The 26,177-nt window shown below is 39.8% G+C and overlaps 1 protein-coding gene across 1 annotated transcript in view; it reads right to left on the bottom strand.

Annotated features, from left to right (window-relative positions):
- The window catches only part of LOC126236589 (succinate--CoA ligase [ADP-forming] subunit beta, mitochondrial), an 86,814-nt gene that overhangs the window by 36,570 nt on the left and 24,067 nt on the right, over window positions 1-26,177 (bottom strand). Inside the window, exon 6 of the mRNA XM_049946009.1 lies at window positions 10,963-11,106. Within this exon, the coding sequence (XP_049801966.1) occupies window positions 10,963-11,106 (144 nt within the window). The remainder of the gene's footprint in view (window positions 1-10,962; window positions 11,107-26,177) is intronic.

Genomic DNA, 26,177 nt, shown 5'->3' with positions numbered 1-26,177 from the left:
CCTTCCCAAAGTTACCATCTGCCCTCTTAATTATGAAGGAAGTACTATAATTCTAGGACTACTTCTCAGGCGGACTGGCCAACCGAGCTCGTTCTGTTGGGTGGTTATAGGTACTACCTGACAGTACACCCATCCCATCAGGAGTAGACATGAACTTAAGTAATTCCATAGGGATCCCACAAGCCATTATGGAAACAAATGTCAACCCAGCTCTGTGCACCTGAGCATGCCTTATACAACAGGAGGGCAGCTGGTGCCCCAGAGGTTGCCTGCTAGAGACCGTTTCACTTCTAACAACCATTCCCCTCATCAGCACATAGCACATCCCAAAGGTTGAGGAAGCTGCCCCCCTTTTTTTTTAGGAGTGTACCTTCTTCGCAGTACGGGTTGTGAAATAAAAGGCCCCATGCCCAAAACACAGACAATTCCACTGCCACACCCAACAATGGTCCTTGAAGAATGCCCAGAGTTTACTGTAAAAGAGGTCTTGTGGCACTGGCCAGCCCCAGCAGAGAAACCCAGGTCGCAATATCTGTATGCAACCACTGCTGGCGGAGCTCCCTGCAGATGGGAGGGGGGTGGGGTGGGGTGGGGGGGGGTGGGGGGACGACCCAACCACAGACCTTCCTTTCCTGGATACTCTTTGTCAGACCCCTCTGCTGAGGTCTGTCAGGCCTGATTGGCCATGCCAGCAGCTATATTATCACAACCATAGCCCTCAGCATCACTGAGGTAATGCAAACCCTCCTGCCCTGTATTAAAGGTGTCAGTCAAGCTGGCTTGTGTAACATGAAGGGCATCAGTCTGGCATGGATCGCAGGGCCCCAATGTACTCTGGCAAGCCCGCTAGGCTCTGCTCCCACCATCCTGGCACAGCTCGCACACTGCAGTGCAGGCTGAACTCGCGAAACAAGTGGATAGGCTACAGTGCCACTCAACATGTCATCCCTAAAATTTACACTGGCTAGCAGTGTCAATGACTCTGAAAACAATGAGAAGGAATACAAATCGTTAATCATTGGAAATCAAGTGTTTTCTGAGGTTTTCTTACAGTAAACTGTTGTCATATACTTTTCTGCAGTTCTGTATCAGAAAGAAATTGTTGTGATCCAAAGAGTAAATCATTTTCTCTCTTAAGTCTAGTATTTGCACCATGCACAATGTGCGATTATCTGGTACATATTGTTGTTAACAATATGTAATTGTTTGAAAAATAAAGTAATAGTTGTTGTTAACATTTTTGCTTGGCAAGCGACCAGTTTCGGATGGCACACAAGACAAGGAGAACACTTTGGGTTTCTGATATGAAACTACTACATGGACGTGGATGGCAGTGAAGTCCTTCAATGATCAGCCAGGAAGTTGTGAAAATGGTTTGCTTTGAGGTACAGTACATCCACAGAGGTTTTACCTGTCTCAGATGAAGAATCTAGCTGACAAACAATATGACAACTATCATTACAATTTTATGAAGTGCCACTGAACAAGGGGAACCGATGTCCACTGCATTCTTTTAATTTTTACAATTTAAGCATGTGTGGTTTAATGTGGATGTAATCTGGCAAGAGCTACTGCAATCACCTACTGGTAATGAGCAAACTCTGAAAATGCTTCTATCTCAGAATAATAGAAAGCTACTGCATCTATCTTAATAAGTCAACATGTGAACATCTCTAATATGGAAATGGAGAAGGACTCTGAGGAAACACACAAAAGAAAAGATTTTTGAATGAAATGTTTGTTCTTTGTTAAATTTGGGCTTCTGAGAATGAAACACTTGAAAAAATTTTCGTGTGTTTTGAAGATAAGATGATACTATCCAACAACAGGCCAGAATGACAACAATGACCCAAATAACTTGCCTTACTACTGGAAATTGTGGCATAACTACTTCCAAACTTTTGTATGATGGCATGTAAAATTTATGCCATTCCTGCTGCTAGTTTATTTTGAGAAATTAGTTAAGTAGCCCACACCAAGTGTAAATGATGACGAAAACATACTATACCTCTTAGTGACAAACAATCCTGAGCAAATGGAGAGCATCTTGACAGCTATAAGAATCGGTAACCAAAAGATGCTTGTTGCGAGACTGATATGTACCATCCAAATTCACAAAAAACAAATGGAAAATATATATTTAAAACAGCAGACAAAAATTGTCTTGGAGCATCCTAAGACAGTCTCCATTCCTTCCATATTAATTATGAAAGTGTCAACTAGTTAATTCAAAATAGTACTGGTGGTAACAGTGTTTTATACGAAGTAAATACACATACGCACCAAACCCCCATGGTACACACACACACACACACACACACACACACACACACACACACAAAAATAGCGTCACCCCGGTTCCAAGATAGACGATGACAGTGGATATTGTATCACAGACACAGTCCCTTTGACTGTTCAGAGGTGTCGCTAAATCCGCCTAAAGATGCAAACAACCATGCATAAGCAGCACCTATTAAACGAACGGGGTCCGACAGCCGATCAGTTCCAGTCATTCCATCAGGATGGAGGTACACAGCTCGCGTTGTCTATATTTCAACCATGCCTAGATGGTCAATACCACAGTTCGATAGCGTCCGCATTGTTACTTTGTGGCAGGAAGACCTCTCAACAGGAGAAGTGTCCATGCGTCTCTGAGTGAACCAAAGTGACGATGTTCGAATATGCCTCGCTCAGGCTGCCGAAGGGCTACTACTGCAGTGGATGACCGCTACCTAACAATTATGGCTCAGAGGAACCCTGACAAAACCACCACAATGTTGAACAATGCTTTTTGTGTAGCCACAGGACGTCGTGTTACAACTCAAAATGTGCGCAATAAGCTGCATGATGCGCAACTTCACTCCCGATGTCCATGGCGAGGTCCATCTCTGCAACCACGACACCATGCAGCGCGGTACAGATGGGCCCACCAACATGCCGAATGGACCGCTCAGGATTGGCATCACGTTCTCTTCACTGATGAGTGTCACATATGCCTTCAACCAGGCAATCGTCGGAGACGTGTTTGGAGGCAACCTGGTCAGGCTGAACGCTGTAGACACACTGTCCAGCGAGTGCAGCAAGGTGGAGGTTCCCTGCTGTTTTTGGGTGGCATTATGTGGGGCCGACGTACGCCGCTGGTGGTCATGTAAAGTGCTGTAACGACTATACGAAACGTGAATGCCATCCTCTGACTGATAGTGCAACAATATTGGCAGCAATTTGGCGAGGTTTTTGTCTTCATGGATGACAGTTCGTGCCCCCATCATGCACATCGTATGAATGGCTTCCTTCAGGATAACAACATCGCTTGATTACAGGGGTTAGCATGTTCTCCAAACACGAACCCTACCGAATATGTCTGGGATAGATTGAAAAGAGCTGCTTATGGACGATGTGACACACCAATCACTCTGAGGGACCTATGTGCCGAATCGTCATTGAGGAGTGGGACAATCTGGACCAACAGTGCCTTGATGAACTTGTGAATAGTGTGCCACGATGAATACAGGCATGTATCAATGCAAGAGGACATGCTACTGGGAATTAGAGGTACCAGTGTGTACAGCAATCTGGACCACCACCTCTGAATATCTCACTGTAAGGTGGTACAACATGCAATGTGTGGTTTTCATGAGCAAAAAAAAAGGGCAGAAATTATGTTTATGTTGACCTCTTTTCCAATTTTCTGTACAGGTTCCGAAACTCTCGGAACCAAGCTGATGCAAAACTCTTTTTGATGTGTGTACATCAGAACACTGTTGCAGAAGCAGCAAAAAAGCATGTTAGATTTGGAAGAATGTAAAATCTGGAAGATAGGCAACAGTTTCTGGATGCTCTAAACTTTGTGCGGACTTCAATGGGAGATGTTTTTAATAGGTTCCACAACAAAACTGTCTTGAAATATGGCAGAAAATCCAGAAAGATTCTGGTTGTACGCAAAGTGTAGCAGTGGCAAGGCACAATCGATGCCTTCACTGTGTGACAATAGAAGTGCTGTAACTGACAAAAGCGCAAGTAAAGCAGGGTTACTAAACACAGTTTTCCAAAATGCCATCATGAAAGATGATGCACAAGTACCTCAATATTCCAACCAAGAACAGCTGCCAACATGAGTAATTCAGAAGTAGATACCCTTTATGTAATGAAGCAACTTCAGTCACTCAATAAACACAAGTCTCTTGCAACAGATTATAAAGCAGTTAGGTTACGTTCAGAGTATACAGATGAAATACCTGCATTTTTAGCACTCATACACACCCCGCCACTCGATGAAAAAGCCACATTTAAGGACTGGAATGTTACAGGGATGCTACCAATACACAAGAAAGGAAATAGAAGTAATCCATTGAATTACAGACCCCTCTCATTGACGCTGATTTGTAGCAGGATTTTGGAACACATACTCTGTTTCAACTTAACGAAACATCTTTCAGAAAATGTAATGCTGACACACAACCAGCATGTCTCTTCACTCATGCGAAGTAATGATGCTATGGACAAGAGATCTCAAGGTGATTCCTCATTTCTAGATTTCCAGAAGGCATTTCTTCACAAGTGGCTTCAATCAAACTTCGTGTCTCAATCATCATCTCAGTAATACATTTGGATTTGTGTTTTCCTGTCACAATAGTATTTGTGTTTTCCTGTCACAATAGTCACATTACACAGTAACTGATAGGCTGTAGATTCACTGAACACTAAGGGATTACAGCCACTAATGCCACAAATTGTAATCATTGCAAAAAAATATCGTGGGGAAAGTGAACCAAAGACTTTTGGCAAAACACTGATAAGGTGTAAGAAAATTACTAGAGAGACCACCAACACTATGCTTGACCATCCTCTTCTGGAGCAATACTGTGCAGTATGGGATCGTTACCCAATTTGATAAGACAGAGGGGATCAAAATGGGGCAGCTCATTTTGTGTGATCATGAAGTAAGGAAGAAACTATCACGGATATGATAAGCGAGGTGGGGTGGCAATCATTAAAACAAAGTCTTTTCTTGTTGTGACTTAATCTTTTCACAAAATTCCAATCCTCCCCTTTTTCTTCAGAATGGCAAAATGTTTTGTTGACTCCCAACCACACAGGAAGAAATGACCACTGCAGTAAGAGATGTCAGAGGTCTCAGAGAAAGATTTAGGTGTTCTGTTTTCCCATGTGCTAGTCAAGAGTAGAGAAGGTCAAGAAATAGTCAGTGTTGTTCTATGAACCTTCTGTGAAACACGTAAGTGGTAACTGCAGAGTAATAGTGTAGGTGCAGATTTAACACCATGGCAGAATGTAATTTCAGCCACACAGGACTTATCATATCAGGCAAAAGCAGTAAAATAAGTTCTCAAAATGTGAAAGGCATTCTATTTTTCTACAATTACTTGTTGAGGCTATCACCAAAATTTTTACTGTAAAATTGCAATGCCCTTTCATGTAAACACAGGATGAATATTTTTTTATTTTTATTTTCAAGTTTTTTGTGATGCATAAAGTTTACAAGAAAAAAATTCTGTCTGCTTATTGAGTTGTTGCCTAGATGAAGTTTTTATGGCAGCTGAATTTATAGTGGGATTATTTTTTAATTATATTTTGTTAAATCTCTTGTGTGGAAATATAGAAGTACATGTGACTGCTTATGCTGTGGTGAAACACCTCTAAGCTTTAGCTCATGCTACACGCTTTGGTAGATTAACTGAAACTGTATGAGCCTTCAAGATATGGATGAGATGCAGCTAACCGAGTGAGTGTTGTAGCCTTGGCCTGGCCGGGGCTCATTATTTGTGGGGTGGACAGTCCACTCTGTTGTGACAGGCCAGCCCTCCGTGACACGATAGCAGTCTGCAGTCATCACTCTGGTCACTATCCATCTCCTTATGCAGATAACAGCATTGGGATTTTAAGCCTCACAACTGCTGAGCAATGTGAATGGTGCCCTCCGACTCTATCCATCTGGAGACAATCACACTCCAACTGAATGTTGAAAATCTTACATTGGACAAACACAGTGCTCTGTTTGCCTATGTTGTACAGAACATATTGACAATGTAAGGCTAAGACAGAAAAATAAATCTGCAGTGGCCGAGCATAGCTTAATGAAAAAGTATGTGCTTGATTTTGAAGAGACAACTGTCATCTCCTCAGCTAAGGGTTTCTGGGCCAGCATTATGAAGAAGTCAACTGAGATACAAGTGATGATGAACCCCACTAATCGAGACGAAGGCTTTGCCCTCAGTACAGCTCAGCAAACAACCTTTGAACCAAGATGATGGAACGGGCTGCAGTCGGCATTATGTAGGGTAATGCTGGATGGTAGACATCACATGCCAACTACATAATCTATTGGGTCATTATTAAAATGCTGTCAAGTCGTGTTTGCAAATTTTAAATGCTTGTCATTGGTACCTATTCAAGGAGACAGTCTGTGACAGGTCAATACCTCTCCATAAGATGGAAAGGGAGAGTAGCCTTTCCAGAAAGTTGCACTCAGACTATGAACTTATTTGGCAAGAAATCCATGACGATTTTATTGTTTAACAATTTTATTACTCTCTAAAGATGTGAGAATTTGTGTATTGATGTACTTTTACTCTCTATCCTCCATTTACAAACATCTTAAACAACAACCTGGCAAAGTGAACAGCCCTTAACAGTTTGTCCTACATTGCAAAAGCAAATACTAGGATCTGAGCACTACCCACCAAAAATTTAAACAAATTAAAGAACTTTTCAATGCAGAGCTTTTGGATACTTAGCAATGAAACTACAGCATTTGCAAAATATAGAGTGAGTCCACTTTTCCTGAAAGAAGTTTCCATGGCCAGCCGTAAGAACTTGTATTTTAACTCATACTGCAATGAATGTTCTCTTTCATAAATGTCATTTAAGAACAGAGAGCACATTTGGAAATCAAGATAAGCAGTTCATTCAACATTCTGATCATGTGTATGATATGGTTGACTGCAGGGGTGGTTAACTCTTTCTCTATTAAAATACCAGTTATGGGTCAATCCATACAAAGTGGTCCGAGAAAAAAGTAACTGGTTGCTTAACCATCTCAGAAAAATTTGCTGGGTAAATTCATCGATGTTTAGTAGCCACAAAAATATTTTTTAAAAAATTTATTGTTTATTATTTTGAAATGGCGGCCACATTTGTTCCAGGCCACATGCGTTTTTTCATACTTGCGAGCATCTACATTTTTTACAATTACTCAGTAGTGGATTGTCCTAAGCCTTTCAGACAAAATGTATTTAGTTCAACACACTCTGGGCAACAAATTAACATTATTATCACTTAGCTGAATGTATTCTTTAATATATTTTTAATAGTTCAAAGTTATCAGCCACAAATTAAAAAACTCAATTTTTGAACAGTAGTTTTCCAAAGAAAGATTAATTTCTCAGCTTTAATATTTTTTCTGCTATTACATTGTATAGTATAGTTACTTTTTATAAAGTATCAATGGTGAGCAGCTTACACTTAAAAAAATACACTATTTTTAAAAATGGATTTTTTTTAATTTTTCCGTTTTGTGACCAGCAATATCTTTGTTAGGGGACCAGCTAAAAATCTGAAAATTTCACAATTAATAGACCTTCATGATATCAAACTTAAGCATAAATTTCAACTTTGTGATTCAATTGGAAGTTATGGGAAAAAAATTACAAACACGAGTCAAAAATACATTTAACATATGCGATATCTAGGCTTATGGAATAAAATATACCAGTAACAGTATAAAATTTAATCATATCTATGATTACTTACTTTTTTTATTGAAAATAAGCCTACTAATTACATTATATTGTTCTCTTGTTATTTCTTTATAGTAAATCGCTCATTGGACATTTGAGAAATTTGTCCACTCAGTTTGGGTGTTAGATTATAAGTTTGCCCAGTCACAGTTGTAAATTCCATGGGAGACAGCTTCCTTAGTACATTTTTAAGTGACATTCAAACTTGATCCTTCTCAATTTTTTCAAAAGATGTCCTTGGTCCTGGAGGGTGATAAAATACAACATGAACATGTTGTATTTCCTCACATTGTACAAAAATGTAGGTAATTCCTTTGATTTGTTTTTTTTACAGAATTCAAACATATCTTGAGACGTTATGATATGATTGTCATCAGTCCGCTGCAGACTTGCTTTTTTCGATAGCTTGTTTTGTTGTAACCCCAAAAGCATTCTTCCCATGTCACGAAGCAAAAAAGTGCCATTCTACATCAAACCCAAAATCTTCTTTATGAAATATGTTAATATGGGTGTTTATTTTTCTTTTTTTTTTTTTTATTGACTTGCTGCCCCATCCGAAAAGTAAATCGGATTTTGTATGGAAGGGTGGTGCTATTTAATGTAGTTTGTTAATTTTCGTTGAAAAATGTGCACTGCTGTAGTGTTGAGTTCAAGGTAGTCACTTATGACACAAAAGCTGTGGCTCATTAGTTTATTTTCATCTTCGTAATAGAATACAAATGAATGAACTGTGGCCTGTTTGTTTACCCAGTGGTGCCCTTGTGCTTCATCTTTAACAACAAAGGAATAACTTTCCGAAAAGTCAGCAAGAACTAAGCATTCATCAGCTGCCAAGGTTTGCTTTTTGTCTTTCAAAAATTTACTTTGAGCTTTTGCATTAAAATGATGCATTTTAAGATTTTCAAGGTTAGCCACCAACACTTGCATACCATAACTTCCAAAAGGCCTTTATAATCGACTGTAAGACTGGCCCCATCTATCATCAACTTTACGTTCTGATGATACAAACAAACAAAAACATTTTGGGTGCCAGATGCCCCTGCAACAATACACCATCTTAGTCTCAATTCACAAAACTTTGATCTTCCAATTTTAATGTCAGGATTTTCTTTTTGAAATTCAGTGAATAGTTCATTCAAATTACACAATATTAACCCTTGTTGTCTTTGAATCTTAGAAACATTTTCTTTCACAGAAACACAGTCTTTTTTGCCAGAGATCAAACGGCTGTTATTGTCATCATCATAATACTTTATAACTTTATTGACTGTGTTTTCATCTACCAAATTAGATGCACTTTTCTTTTGTAATGTTGGTAAAATTACCTGTTCTTTTGCTAATTGCCTTGTTAACTTAACAAGACTTTCTGGCACATTAAATTCATCACTAACTTTTGCTCAACTCCAAGAATTTGGCAGTAAACTGATAATTTTATCCTCTTTGTTTGAAGTACTGCATTTAGTTTTTAGTTTTTCTATCAAATTATCACATTCGGTTGGTGAAGTTTTAGAACTTCCATTTGTTTTAGCACAAATTGTATTTTGAAATGAAACTTTCAAATTATTTTTGACTGTAGCTGCCACTTTCTCAATTTTTGTATTCAAGGCACTTAGTCTTTTATCTTGACTTAGTTTTCTAATTTTACTAGCAGTCGATATACCCAGGATTTCACAAGCTGTATCTACTTTTATAATGGTTACTGGTAAGTCACAAAATTTTGTATCTGAGGTTTCACTATCCTTTCTGTTGTGAATTACAAGTATCTTAGACTAACATGTTGGACACAATGATTTTCCTGGTATGAGATTGACAAAAGGGCTTTTATTTTTAGAATAATAATCAAATGTTATTTTTCGCAGACCTTTTGTTATAGGTTTCTTATGTTTCTCAAAAGGGTCCATGCAAGACCAACCAAAAAGGTCATGACATTTTTCTAAAAGTATTTCATTTCATGGTACTTGCATGTTGATTGTGACCTCTGTGCGGACTCTTAAGTAAAACAACACTTTTCCTTCTTCACTGTAATCATCGATTAAAGTAATATCTTTAGAATACACTCCATACACACTTTTATGACATGCTTCATTAATAATACCAATGGAACACTGAGACACCATTTTTCAACTGACACTTCAAGAACTTCTAACTAAATAAGTGTGAGTAGACAATTGTTGGTGTAAGAGAGAAGACAACAATCAGACTTTTATACACTTGCAGATGCAATTGTTAGCCTGCTGAAACAATTACTACAGCATTGTTTCGACAAATAATCATTAGCTAGTGTAATGTGGTGTGTTACATTATGCAATTGGTATACTTTATTTGATTAGCCTACCAGATATCGCATATGTTAAAAAATGTATTTTTGACTCGTGTTTGTAATTTTTTTCCCATAACTTCCAATTGAATTTCAAAGTTGAAATTTATACTTAAGTTTGATATCATAAAGGTCTATTAATTGTGAAATTTTCAGATTTTTATTTGGTTCCCCAAAAAAGATATTGCTGGACACAAAAAGTAAAAATTAAAAAATCCATTTTTTTTTTAAATAGTGTAGTTTTTAAGTGTAAGCTGCCCACCACTGATACTCTATAAAAAGTAACTATACTATACAGTGTAATAGCAGAAAAACTATTAAAGCTGAGAAATTAATCTTTCTTTGGAAAACTACTGTTCAAAAATTGAGTTTTCTTAATTTGTGGCTGATAACTGAACTATTAAAAATATATTAAAGAATACGTTCAGCTATGTGATAATGATGTTAATTTGTAGCCCAGAGTGTGCTGAACTAAATGCATTTTATCTAAATGGCTTAGGACAATCCACTGCTGAATAACTGTGAAAAATGAACATGCTTGCAAATACGAAAAACACAAGTGACCTGGAACAAATATGGCCACCATTTCAAAATAATAAATAATAATTTTTTTAAAAAAATATTTTTGTGACTACTAAAAATTGGGGACTTCTCCAAGCAAATATAAAATTTTTCTGAGATTGTCAAGCAACCAGTGCTGGACCACTTGGTATGGATTGACCCTTATGCGATAACAGGAAACTACAATGGATAAGCAAATTGTAACAATGCAGAATGACTACACTAAACAATAGAACTATCAAATCTGTGAATTCAAACAGAAATCATGTGTTCATGACACTGAATACAAAAATTTTGTAAGGTTGAGTTTTAAGGGAAGTTGGTTTTTACCATCAAGTGCTATGTAGTTTAAGGAATGCTTTGCAGCTTCTACTTCCTTTTCATCCTCTTGTGTCCAGTCTCTAAGAGCGAACAATTCTTTCTGCCTGAAATTGGCATTGTCATCAAACCTCATTTTTGCATCCAGGCAATAAACTGAAACAAAGAGGTGTTTTAAGGTGTATCAGTGTCCTGTAGACAATGGTGGAACAAATAACATTATTTATTTATTTATTTAACCTGGCAAGATTAGGGCCATCAGGCCCTCTCTTACATCTAACCAGGCATTCTACTTATTTTACATTCATATGTTTTAGTAGGCATGTTAAACTACATCTAGTACAAAAAGTGAAATAAACAATTTGAAAGGTACACCTGGAAAAATACATACATATAGAGTTTATATTCTTAGATCACAAGTACTGTTATAATTAGACATTATTGAACAGACAGATTTGAGATAGGAGTGCTGGCAGCAGGGAGTATGAGGGAGACTCATGGTGAAGGGAGGAGAAGAATAGAGAGACATGATGAAACATAATTAAGGAAATATAAAGGAAAAGAATATTGCATGGCTAATAGAGATAGATGAAGAGGAAGGCATCTCAGGAGCAACATAGGAGACGCTAGCTTTGCTATTTGACAGATGAGGGGATTGTCCTTGTACATTAATTTTGTGGAGAACTTTATAAGGATGATAGTAGGAAATGCTTCAACTTCTTCTTAAAAGCAGCAGGAGATTGAATTTTGCGCAAGGTAAGGGGCAGTTTGTTCCAGAGGCGGACAGCGGCAACTGAGAAGGAGTTTGCAAAAGTTTTTGTTTTGTGAGTGGGCACAGTTAGGATACCAAATAAGAGTGACATTAAGCAACATGAATACTTGAATATACCACAGAAACACTTTCTTCCAGGTTGTGTTGCATTACACAATTTCAATTAGTTTTAAGTAAGAAACAACAAAGATAAAATAGAAATCAAAGAGCATGAAAGGTCAATAGTGTCTAACCTTCTTTCTGACTAACACACAGTATTAATAGTGTGTTTAGTTTCTGCTAAAGCACATTACTTTCATTAAATAAGTGAGACCTATTTTATTGCAGAGATAAAGCAATTCTTTTTTAAAAAAATAATTTAGTTACTACTGTCATGATGACATCAAATCAATAACACAAATTTCAGCAGTACAGATATGTAAATGGATTGTGACAAGAGATGAAGTTCTTACTGATTAATAAAATGTGGCTAAATTAACTACAAAATACTGAAATCAATGGTATAGGGAGTCCAGTGTGTAGCCTAGTGGTTAAGTGGGGAAGACCCTTACAACAAATTGTGAGGATTCAATGAATGCTTGTTTACATTTATCATTACTAAGCAAAGTATTTGCACACAGCATAAAATGAGTTAGTCTGATAAGCACAATAGTTATGGAAATAAAAGTTTACAATATGTAACATGAACTAACAAGCATTACAAATTGATTTTCATCTTGTGAGAGCAATTTTGTGCGACAGATCCAACAAGGCAGGAAATCCAGAGCATGCAAAATGAAACTGCTCCTTAGTTCATGATAAGAGCAAACTCTACAGTCTTAGGGAAAGGATAGATTACTACTCATTCTAAAGATGACATGTTTAGTTGTGGACAGCCACAATGAAAAAACTGTTACATATATATAGCTTTTGGCCAAAGACTTTTTCAGAAAAGGAAACAGACACATTCACACACACAACCACCATCTCCAGCAGCTACGACTAGAATTCAACTGTCACATCGAACGAAAGTAGCAATCTAGAGTGGGGTAGGGATAGCAGGTTACAGGTGTGTGTGTGTGTGTGTGTGTGTGTGTGGGGGGGGGGGGGGGTAGGAGCACTTACTGGCAGAGTGTGCAGGGATTAGCAGGGAAGGATATATATATATATATATATATATATATATATATATATATATATATATATATATATATATATATGGAAACATTCCACGTGGGAAAAATATATGTAAAAACAAAGATGATGTGACTTATCGAACGAAAGCGCTGGCAGGTCGATAGACACACAAACAAACACAAACACACACACAAAATTCAAGCTTTCGCAACAAACTGTTGCCTCATCAGGAAACAGGGAAGGAGAGGGAAAGACGAAAGGATGTGGGTTTTAAGGGAGAGGGTAAGGAGTCATTCCAATCCCGGGAGCAGAAAGACTTACCTTAGGGGGAAAAAAGGACGGGTATACACTCTCACACACACACACATATCCATCCACACATATACAGACACAAGCAGACATATTTAAAGACAGAGAGTTTGCGCTCTGTAAAAATGTCTGCTTGTGTCTGTGTATATGCGGATGGATGTGTGTGTGTGTGTGTGTGTGCGCGCGCGAGTGTATACCCGTCCTTTTTTCCCCCTAAGGTAAGTCTTTCCGCTCCCGGGATTGGAATGACTCCTTACCCTCTCCCTTAAAACCCACTTCCTTTCATCTTTCCCTTTCCTTCCCTCTTTCCTGACGAAGCAACCGTTTGTTGCGAAAGCTAGAATTTTGTGTGTATGTTTGTGTGTCTATCGACCTGCCAGCGCTTTTGTTTGGTATATATTTGGGTGGGGGGCGGGGAATGGGATGTGGAAAAGGAAAAGGAAAGGACAAGGGAAAGTGAAAGACAGGTGGGTGCATTGGCAGAGGGCGACACATAATGAGGGTGAGGGGATGTGAATATGGAGGAGGTGATACGACAGAGGGGGTGGTTACTGTCAGGTCAATGGTAGGCTGCCATAGGCTGAGGCAGAGACAATTTCACGAGTGGAGAATGTGTTATAAGGATAGCTCCCATCTCTGCAGTTCAGACAAGATGGTGGTGGAGGATCCAGATGGCCTGGGCTGGGGAACAGTGACTGAAATCATGCAGGTTGTGTTCTACTGTAATTCATACCACAGGATGGTCTACATCGTTCTTGGTGACAGTTGTGGTCACCATTAATCATGGTTGACAGCTGGTTGGTAGTTGTATCAATATAAAATGCCATGCAGTGGTTGCACCAAAGCTGGTATATGACAAGGCTGTTTTCACAGGGAGCCTGGCCTGTGATGACTGGAATAGGAAGTGCTGGGTGGATGGACTGGGCATGTCTTGCATCTGGGTCTTCCAGAAGGATATGATCCCTGTGGCACAGGGACAGATTAGGATGTTGCTGGGTTGGGTGGGCAATGGAACACCATTTTAGGAGGTTTTGTTGCATCTGTTTGCAGACCATGTCTGGGGGATAGTGACCGTCCGTGAAGGCCTTGGTGAAGCCTTCAGCTTACTGGGTAAGGGAGTTCTTGTCACTGTAGATACTTGTACGCCATCCCCAGGTAGCCAGGCTGAATGGGAAGAATGTTTTAGTATTGAAGAGATGGCAGCTGTCAAAATGCAGGTTCTGTTGGTGATTGGTGGGTTTAATGTGGAGAGAGACTGTAATGATAAAAAGTAAAAAGGGGACCTGATTGTAGATTAATGTTGTCCCTCAGTAGATGCACCACTGATAAATCAGCTGAAAATGTTCATGATAGAACTGTACCTCTCAAAAGAAGAAGAAGAAGAAGAAGAAGAAGAAGAAGAAGAGAGAAGTCCAGTATAGTTCTTTTCAAATGTGCACACAAAATCACTTCACATATATATGTACAAAATCTGATTCACATCACCAAAGACCAGGCCTCATTACAGACCAAAAATGTTTACCCAGGTCTCCTTGTACTCATATTTGATGGATAAATTTAAATTACACTTCGTCAAAAGGATGTGAATAATGAATTAATTGGCATGCAAAGAAATTTTCCTATAGCAGATCAACAAACTGTCTACAAGGTATGTGAAATGATGATAGTTCATTAAGGTATAGTGGCATGTTTATGAATGTTACTTGTTAAGTCTCTCACTGACTGTAATAGTCACTGTTTATATTCTCAAATAATCCCGAGGATAGTTCAAACAACGACACGAGTACACACTGTACAGAATACAGAAATTGCAGGGAAAGATACATATTGACTACATCTTAACTCCAAGAAAAACTGGAAGCTTAATGACAGAATTGAGCGCCTTTCGTGATTTTGGTTATTTGATTATTATTAGAAATTTCCATAGATCAAATTACACAATTTTAAATAGACGTAGTAATTACAGTTAGACTTCGTTTATCAAATTACCAATTTGAGCAATAGCTATTAAAATATATAGAACCAAGTTATGCTTACACTATGGGAATTCCAGACTTTTAGGTATGGCATCCATATTGATTATCAAAATTTGGTTAAAAAATTACACAACTCTTAATTATGGCAATTACATATTTGTTATTGGGGTCACTGGGTTCAGAAAATTTAGCCCATCAGTAGTATGTTAACGTATTCTGGAAATTTATGCAGTTTTATCATAATATGAGCTGAAAGTTTGGGCTGGTTGAAATCTTTAATTAATTATATCTCCTGAGTTAATTATGCCTGAGCCAAAATAAAAATGTCTTTGAAATGAGAAAAAAATTGGCCTACAGTTTAGAGATAATCTACTTTTCTGAGTCTATTTATTAGTCACGAGATTTTTATGACTGTCTCCTAGATCAAAAACTTTGAAATACAACAACTTTTGAAATACATCATTTCCAGGAAAAGTAATTAACACAAAACGTTCAGAATAGTGAATTGTATAATCTGAATAAGCAGATTTCAGAGGGTAAATTAATTTATGTTAGTTTGTAAATTCATGTAATGTGTGGTCAGATAACTGATTCTATCATTAAAATTTTTAGGAAAAATAACAGCAAGAAGAGGGAAAAACTAGTATATATCGTAGCTATTGTAATCAGCAGTATAAAGGACAAAGTAGGATGGTGGAGGCCAAACCTGCTTCATCACAAGGTGTGTATATATCCATAACAGATGAGGTGACATCCAGGAAGGTGTCATGCTGCATTAAGGAGGACCAGTTGAAGCGGATGGGTGAGAAGGTGTTGAAGTTGAGAAGGAATGAGGATAGGGTGTCTTGGCCACGAGTCCAAATTGTGAAGATATCATCAATGAATCTTAACTAGACCAGGGGTTTGAGAGGCTAGGTAGGTTTCCTCCAGATGGCCCGCATACAGGTTGTTGTAGGAGGGTGCCATGCCGGACTCCGTGACTGTGCCAAGGATTTGTTCGAATGCCTTCCCTTCAAAAGAGAAATAGCTGTATGTCAGGATAAAGTTAGTAAGGAATATGAGGAATCAGATAGTGGGTTTGGAGTCTGAAGGATGTTGAGAAACGGTGTTCAACAGTGGCAAGACCATAGGCACGAGACATGTTGGTGCAGAGTGAAGTGTCATCAAAAGTGACAAGTAGGGATCCAGGAGGTAAACGGTTGGGGATGGTGGAGAGTCAGTGAAGGAAGTGGTTGGTATCTTTGATGCAGGAGGGCAGATTTTGGGCAATTGGTTTGAGGGGTTGGTCAATGAGGGCCACAATTCTTTTTGGGAGCACAATAATCTTCTACAATGAGGCATTCAGGAGTGTTGGGTTTGTGGATTTTGGGGAGTATGTAGAAGGTCGATGTGCGAGGTGTCAGAGGTGAGGAGGGAAATGGATTTAGGGGATAGGTTTTGGGGAGGGCCTAAGGCTTTAAGCAGGGACTGATGGTTATGTGGCACTTCTGGGCTAGTATCACTCTAGCAGAGTTAACACATGGAGGAGTCAGATAATTTGCAGACACCTTCCACCAGGTAGTCACAGCAATGCATAACAACAGTGGTGGAGCCCTTGTCTGCAGTTAGGATGATTAAGTCAGGATTTGTTTCAAGATTGTATATGATTATTCTTTCTTCTACTGAAAGGTTGGTGTTCTGAGGAAGGATGCTGAAGCTAAGTTGGAGCTGAATAATTCCTGGAAGGTAATCAGCAGGTGGTTAGGTGGCATGGGACGGGGGGGGGGGGGGGGGGGGGGGGAGATCATAGTGGGATTGTGGTACGAACTGGAACAGGCAGGGAATTCAGATTAGGTTGACTTTGGCTGGAGGGATTGGTAGCAAAGAGTGTTTCCGTTGAAAGGATCAGAAGAAGAATAATAATATATGTCTTTGACAAGTCTGGCATGGTTAAATGTGGGTGTAGAACTAAAAATGAGACCATTTTGATAGGACTGAAATTTACCTAGGGCTGGGGGTATTGGTGGAAAGGTTAACAACAGTGTTTTGTGTATGCCTAAGTTCAGGATTTTGCGGAGTGTTGGTAGGGAGTTTTGGGGGATGTGGGAAGTTGAAAAGGTTAACTAGGCAGGGTTCAGGTGCTATGAAGAGTTGACAAGCAGGAACCCTGTTGGTAGAATTTGGGTTGGATAGTGGTGCCCCAAGAGGGCAGTACGACATCAGCGGATTGGATAACTTACGGAGGTGGTGCCTGGAATGCTCCTTTAGGTACTGAAGAGCATGGATTCAATCTCAGTGATGTGCTGCATGTAGTAGGGATTGCACAGTAGCAATAGCTTGCTGAGGGAGCAAACGTGGTTCTGGGATGCCTTTGCCATGAAGTTGTGTTTCTGCAGTATTAGGTTTGTGAGGGCCAGGGACTGGTAGAATATGAAAAATTGAAGGTCATTATGAAAGGAGGGGTGGGATACAGGGAAAAGAATTTTTATGGATAGGCTGTTGTGGGGTGATTACATGGTTTAAAGCAGTACTTCAGAAACAGGATGTGAGACTGGGTTTTAGGCAGGGGCAGGAATACTTTTCTGAGTTGGTGCAGAAAGATGTAACACTGATACATTGTGTCAGGGATGGTGTTGGGGAAACAGAAATACATGGAAATGGGCAAATGGAGGTGTTAGGTGGCTGTGAGAGGAGCTGGATAACAGAAAACACATGTAAAAATACATACAGACACGTCTCCCAATGTTGCACCTAGCTGTCTCATCGTGTCTCCATCTAAACCCTGCACACTCCATCACACAGCACTCTTCTCCCCCCCCCCCCTCCCACACACACACACACACACACTGCTCTCTCTTGCCCTTCCCCACCCTCCTCCAGATGGGCTGCTTTCATTCAATGCGACAGCAGTACTCTGGTCCAAGATGCTGGACGAGATTGCGGTCATGTGTGTGTGAGGTGTTCTTTTTTGTGTGAATGTGAGTACATTTTCTTTTCTCTTGAAGCTCTGGCCAAAAGCTAAATGTGTAACAGTTCTTGTTGTGCCTGTCTGCAACTCAACATGTCATCTTTATAGTGAGAAGCAATCTATCCTTTTCTTAACATAGTTGATACTGATACACATATAATAGCAGTCAGTGAAGTGAAAAGGAAAGAAAAGGATGTCTGAAGAGACAAATATAGGATAGCATCAAAAGCATAAAATGGTATGACAGGTGAAGGATTCATTATGAATATGAAGGCAGGGCAAAGAATGAGGTACTATGAACAGTTCAGTTTTAGGGTTATTCTCATTAGAATCAACAGTAAAACAACAGCAGCCAACTACAATAGTTCAGGTCCACATGCCAATGACATAGAAATTACAAGAGCCAGAGAAACTATGAGGGGGCACTGAGTAGGTAACTCAGTACATGAAGGCAGATGAAAATCTAATAATCATGGGGGTTGGAACTACTACGGAGGTGGAGAAAGGTGATTGCTTGCTACTTTTACATACATTTGTACAACATACAAGTGATGAACACTTGAGCATTCAGTGTTTCAACAGTCCAATCATATAGATCATCATTTATAATCTACTGGTTGCCGCCATCTGGCACAAACGGTGCACAGTCTAAATAACTTAATGCAGTGAGCCCATTTCATCTCAGATGCTGATAACCTGCAAATGGAAATGGAACATCTACAACCTGTGTTCCTAACAACAGATATTTGTCTCAGCAAGTACCAGAGATCACTAGACATACAAATGACAGAATAAGGAAGAGGATGAGGCCTAAACTGACTATCTACCTTATATCCAAAATTTTCAGCAAAAATAGGGGGACTATTACAAAGCCGTAAAGTTAAAGTAAGCTTTCGTTGTCCTTTAAAAATCTCAGAATTGGAATCAGTTAACGACGACAAAGTTGCACAGGGCAAGTGTTAACAGGATTCCATACAACTGTGGCAAATCTTGTTTAAGGCATATGAAGAACACTACAGAACAGCAGCAGCATAATTGTTTTGTCCAAGCCCGTAAGTCCACTATTGCCACATACTGGACTTCCAGTGACCTGTTAATGAAATACAATAAACAAAAATTATGGCAGATCAGACTGTCAAACTCCCGTTACTGAGAAGACAGTGTCCAATTAAATTCCGCATGGCATCCTGTCTTAGAAAAATTTCGTACTTTGTGAAGCCAGTGTCACCCTGTAATTTTGCCATATGAAGACAATCACTTTGGTATCTGTGAGGTGAGCTTTCACTATGGAAGGCACAGGGCACAGCACTCAGGCTTGCAGCAGAAGCGTGTGGTCATGGGTTTTAAACTATGTTAGCTTAGTGCATTTTTGTCAGTATTCACTTGTAGATGGCCACAACACTGTGCTGAAATATTGTGGCAGCAAGTTGCAGGCAGCCAGGAGATCGTCCGAAATTTTATGGAACAATACTTCATTTGACTGACAATGAAAGAAATAAAAAAAAGTTAAGAAAAAGAAAGTAATATAACAAAAGAAGTCACTTGGGAATGAAATCAATAAGAAGTGCAAAGAAGCTAAAGCAAAATGGGTGCAGGAAAAATGTCGAGAAATTGAAAAGGAAATGGTTGTCTAAAGGACAGATTCAGAATACAGAAAAAAGTCCAAACAACTTCAATTAAATTACAATCATGGGCAGCAACATTAGAAATGAAAAAGGAGTTCCATTGTTAAATGCACAGGAGAGAGTGGATATATGAAAATAGTTTAGAAAGTGCGTAAGGCAAAGGTGCAGTCTTTTTGCCCTACTGTTCAATCTGTACATCAAAGAAACAATGACGGAAACAAAAGGAAGGTTCAAGATTGGAATTAAAATTCAAAGTGAAGTGATATGAATCTACAACACAAATTGCTGCTGACATTGCTATCCTCAGTTAAAGTGAGAAATAATTACACGACCTGTTGAATGGAGTGGACAGCTTAATGAGCACAGAATATGGATCAAGAGCAAGCCAAGAAAAAGTAATGAAAACTATTACAAATTAGGGTAGTGATAAAGTCACCATCATAACTGGGGACCATGAAGCAGATGAAGCAAAGGAATTTTGATACCTTGGAAACAAAACAATATGTGACAGTTGGAGCAAAGAATATATAAAGAGCACACCTGCAAAGGCAAAGAGAGCATTCCTCATTGAAAGAAATCTACTACTATGAAACAAAGGTCTTGATTAGGGGAAAAAATTTTTCCAAGAACATACATTTGGAGCACAGTATTGTTTGAAAATAAATAATGGAGTATGGTAAAAAAACCAGAAAAGAAGAGAATCAAATTACTGAGATGTGGTGTTACTGAAGGAAGGATGAAAATTAAGTGTACCAATAAGAAATGAGGTAGTCTCACACAGAATCTGTGAGGAAAGGAATAAATGGAAAAGCCCAACTAGAAGGAAGAATAAGATGACAGGAAGTAATCTGCAAGGTATAAGTTGACCACAATATCATTGCACCTGGGAGTGAGGGCACTTGTGGTTAGAATAATGTGAGTCAGCGCATAATTGAAGTTGATAGTATATGCAGGAGAAAGAAAACTGGCGTTCTATGGATCGGAGTGTGGAATGTCAGATCCCTTAATCGGGCAGGTAGGTTAGAAAATTTAAAAAGGGAAATGGATAGGTTGAAGTTAGATATAGTGGGAATTAGTGAAGTTCGGTGGCAGGAGGAACAAGACTTTTGGTCAGAAGAATACAGGGTTATAAATACAAAATCAATAAAAAAAATTGGAGTGCGGGTAAGCTACTACCAACAGCATAGTGAACACATTATTGTGGCCAAGATAGACACGAAGCCCACGCCTACTACAGTAGTACAAGTTTATATGCCAACTAGCTCTGCAGACGAAGAAATTGATGAAATGTATGATGAGATAAAAGAAATTATTCAGGTAGTGAAGGGAGACGAAAATTTAATAGTCATGGGTGACTGGAATTCGAGAGTAGGAAAAGGGAGAGAAGGAAACATAGTACGTGAATATGGACTGGGGATAAGAAATGAAAGAGGAAGCCGTCTGGTAGAATTTTGCACAGAGCATAACTTAATCATAGGTAACACTTGGTTCAAGAATCATGGAAGAAGGTTACATACATGGAAGAATCCTGGAGATATTAGAAGGTATCAGATAGATTATATAATGGTAAGACAGATTTAGGAACCAGGTTTTAAATTGTAAGACATTTCCAGGGGCAGATGTCGACTCTGACCACAATCTATTGGTTATGAACTGTAGATTAAAACTGAAGAAATTGCAAAAAGGTGGGAATTTAAGGAGAAGGGACCTGGATAAACTGACTAAACCAGAGGTTGTACAGAGTTTCAGGGAGAGCATAAGGGAACAATTGACAGGAATGGGGGAAAGAAATACAGTAGAAGAAGAATGGGTAGCTCTGAGGGATGAAGTAGTGAAGGCAGCACAGGATGAAGTAGGTAAAAAGACGAGGGCTAGTAGAAATCCTTGGATAACAGAAGAATTATTGAATTTAATTGATGAAAGGAGAAAATATAAAAATGCAGTAAATGAAGCAGGCAAAAAGGAATACAAACGTCTCAAAAACGAGATCCACAGGAAGTGCAAAATGGCTAAGCAGGGATGGCTAGAGGACAAATGTAAGGATGTAGAGGCTTATCTCACTAGGGGTAAGATAGATACTTCCTACAGGAAAATTAAAGAGACCTTTGGAGAAAAGAGAACCACTTGTATGAATATCAAGAGCTCAGATGGAAACCCAGTTCTAAGCAAAGAAGGGAAAGCAGAAAGGTGGAAGGAGTATATAAAGGTTCTATACAGGGTGATGTACTTGAGGACAATATTATGGAAATGGAAGAGGATGTAGATGAAGACGAAATGGGAGATAAGATACTGCGTGAAGAGTTTGACAGAGCACTGAAAGACCTGAGTCGAAACAAGGCCCCGGGAGTAGACAACATTCCATTAGAACTACTGAAGGCCTTGGGAGAGCCAGTCCTGACAAAACTCTACCATCTGGTAAGAAAGATGTATGAGACAGGCGAAATACCCTCAGACTTCAAGAAGAATATAATAATTCCAATCCCAAAGAAAGCAGGTGTTGACAGATGTGAAAATCACCGAACTATCAGTTTAATAAGTCACAGCTGCAAAATACTAACGCGAATTCTTTACAGACGAATGGAAAAACTGATAGACGCAGACCTCGGGGAAGATCAGTTTGGATTCCGTAGAAATGTTGGAACACGTGAGTCAATGCTAACCTTACGACTTATCTTAGAAGAAAGATTAAGAAAAGGCACACCTACGTTTCTAGCATTTGTAGACTTAGAGAAAGCTTTTGATAATGTTGACTGGAATACTCTCTTTCAAATTCTGAAGGTGGCAGGGGTAAAATACAGGGAGCGAAAGGCTATTTACAATTTGTACAGAAACCAGATGGCAGTTATAAGAGTCGAGGGGTATGAAAGGGAAGCAGTGGTTAGGAAGAGAGTGAGACAGGGTTGTAGCCTCTCCCCGATGTTATTCAATCTGTATATTGAGCAATCAGTAAAGGAAACAAAAGAAAAATTCGGAGTAAGTATTAAAATCCATGGAGAAGAAATAAAAACTTTGAGGTTCGCAGATGACACTGTAATTCTGTCAGAGACAGCAAAGGACTTGGAAGAGCAGTTGAACGGAATGGACAGTGTCTTGAAAGGAGGATATAAGATGAACATCAACAAAAGCAAAACGAGGATAATGGAATGTAGTCGAATTAAGTCGGGTGATGCTGAGGGAATTAGATTATGAAATGAGACATTTAAAGTAGGAAAGGAGTTTTGCTATTTGGGGAGCAAAATAACTGATGATGGTCAAAGTAGAGAGGATACAAAATGTAGACTGGCAATGGCAAGGAAAGCATTTCTGAAGAAGAGAAATTTGTTAACATCGAGTACAGATTTAAGTGTCAGGAAGTCGTTTTTGGAAGTATTTGTATGGAGTGTAGCCATGTATGGAAGTGAAACATGGACAATAAACTGTTTGGACAAGAAGAGAATAGAAGCTTTCGAAATGTGGTGCTACAGAAGAATACTGAAGATTAGATGGGTAGATCACGTAACTAACGAGGAGATATTGAATAGAATTGTGGAGAAGAGAAGTTTGTGGCACAACTTGACCAGAAGAAGGGATCGGTTGGTAGGACATGTTCTGAGGCATCAAGGGATCACAAATTTAGCATTGGAGGGCTGCGTGGAGGGTAAAAATCGTAGAGAGAGACCAAGAGATGAATACACTAAGCAGATTCAGAAGGATTTAGGTTGCAGTAAGTACTGGGAGATGAAGAAGCTTGCACAGGATAGAGTATCATGGAGAGCTGCATCAAGCCAGTCTCAGGACTGAAGATCACCACAACAACAACAACAACAACAACAACAGTATATGCATAACCGATGTGAAAGCACTGACAGTGTGATGTGTTTTCCTTAGTCAGACTTGTTTACTGTTGATGTCATTGCTTTTTATAACAGCCACGTGCAATAATATCAAGACTGATTTTTACTAGGACAGGCTGTTCCACTACTGCACCATCAGGGAAGGGCACCCCTCAGGTTGCTTGGGGCAGATGCAACTAGTATAGGCAATGCACCAGGCGGACTTACTGCACGCATTCTACACGTGTGCAAACCACTTGGCCACCCCTGCCCAGAGACGCTTGGCCTGGGTGGTACAATCGCAAGACTTTAGCCCTGCCATTTGAATTCCCAAAACTTAGCTGTTAGAACACCTTTGTCCATTTGTGCCTGTGGGCACAGCTGCATACCACCCGGCACTCGAGCTGGGATAATGTGTACTAGGAGCCACCGTGTGCAGAAACTGCAGGGAAAGACAGGTATATACTCAACAAAGAATCAAGGAAACTAGGTGCATGTGCTACTCCGAGACTCAGATGAAGATATTGGCACAGGAGAGGAAGTCATGGCAGATTGTATCAAACCGCTCAGAATGATGGGAACTGAGGGAGGAAACATGGGAGAGGGGCAAAAGGAAAGAAAGGTGAAGATGAAGAGCGAGAAATGGAAGGGGGAGAGAAGGGCAAGGGGCTGAGAAGGAGGAAGAGGATGAGCGATAGGAGAATGTCTGCATGGGGAGGGGTGGGGGAGGAAGAGTGTTGGGAGAAGATAGTATGATCTAAACTGAGAAGGAATGGTATGGACAGAAGAGAGAAGGGAAAAGACAAGGCGAGGCAGTGGGAACAGGTGAGTGGAGGTTATGGCTTGCATAGTGTAGCAGCTATTTCAGTCGATTGTGTGTGGTGTGGTGTGGTGTCAAGTTTGTGGTCAGCCAAAGTTTGGCGGTGGCCATTTGACAAGTGGACAGTTAGTTACTTGTCACGTCCACACAGAATGCTGCAAAGTAATTGCAGCATAGCTGACATATAACATGGCTGCTTTCACACATGGCCTTTTATATGGTAGGACACGCAGTAGGAGGTGGTGGATGGGTGGGCAGGTGGGTGGGACAGTTTTACAACTGGGCCAACCACAAGGAACGACCCATGGGTGTAGGATTGAAATAGGGATGGAGTACGATCTTCTGTAGGTTGAGTGGGCAGCAGAACACTACTATGTGGGAAGTCGGTAGGTTGTCACTGTTCTCAGGACATGACAAGAGGTAATTGAAGCCCTGTTGGTGGATATGGTTTAGCTTTTCAAGAGCATGGTGATACTGGGTGATCAGAGGAATGCTGGTTGGTGACTGTATAACAGGTTTACTAGTGTCAGAGGAGCAGATGGCACAGGAGACTTGTCTATGTGTGAGTTGGATAGGACATATATATCAGTAAATGCACTGGTAAAATTATCATTATTTTTCGACAACTCCCACTTTCCACAACAGATACTGCATCCACGAATGGAGAGGCTGTAGGGAAGAGACTTTCTGACATGGGGTGGGTGACAGCTGTCAACATAGCAAAGTACTGTTGGTGGTGGGTGCACTTGACAAGGAGAGACATATTTATGGAGCTATCTATGGAGGTGGACAATGACATCCAGGAATGTAGCTCGACGAGTTGAGGAGGACAAGGTGAAGCTGACTTGGAACAGTTGTTTAGGTTATGGAGGGAAGAGCAAAGGTTGTCCTTGCAGTGAGTCCAGATCATAAACATGTCATCAATTAATCTGAATGTGACTACAGATTTTTTGGTGTGGACCAAATAGGAAGGATTTCTCCAAATTGCCCGTAAATAAGTTGACATAGAATTCTTGGCAGTACCACAGATCTGTCTGTAGATTTGCCCTTCAAAAGTGAAATAATTGTGGATCAGAATGTGGCTGGCTCAGGGGATTAGGAAACAGGTTTGTTATCAGGATGATGTTGGGATAGGTACTGGTCCTCAGCTAAAAGGGTATGGGCATGGGGAACACTGCTGCAGAAGGATGTCACATCCACAATGGCCTATACGAAGTCTGGTGGTAACAGGATAGAAACTGTGGAGAGGTGCTGAAATCATTGAGCAGCATCTTGAATGTAGGATAGGAGGTTACAGACAATAGTCTGGTTGTGCTGCTCAATAGTTTGGATGTGTTGGTCAATAAAGGCAGATATTCATTCTGTGGGAGCATTGTACCCAACCACAGTAGGACAACTAGTAGGGAGACCTGTGGGGTTGGGTTTGGTTTGGTTTGGTTTGGTTTGTGGAGGTTGGGGAAGAAGTAAAAGTGTGTGTGTGTGGGGGGGATTGCTGGTATGAGGAGTGAGATCGAGTCAAAGATCAGGTTTTTGGATGGACCTAAGGCCTTCAAAAGCTGCCAGAGGTCATGCTGGACTGCCGGGATGGGTTCATGGTCGTAAGGTTTGTACATTCGGGTGTTGCAAGGTTGATGGAGACCCTCAGCCACAGATTCACTACAATTAATAACCACTGTGGCAGAGCCCTTGCCTGCAGGAAGAATGATAAAATCTGGATTGTTTTTCAGGTTATTGATAGCACAGGGTGTCTACGTGGACAAGAAAAATTCCCGGATTTTTCCCAGATTTCCCAGTTAAAATCACAATTTCTCCCGGATGAAATTACGTATAAAGCGGGTGAAAATACATCC

This window comes from Schistocerca nitens, chromosome 2, assembly GCF_023898315.1.
Source record: "Schistocerca nitens isolate TAMUIC-IGC-003100 chromosome 2, iqSchNite1.1, whole genome shotgun sequence".
Classification (NCBI taxonomy): Eukaryota; Metazoa; Arthropoda; class Insecta; order Orthoptera; family Acrididae; genus Schistocerca; species Schistocerca nitens.
Note: the sequence above shows the minus strand (reverse complement) of the source record. Positions and strands in the feature narration are given on the sequence as shown.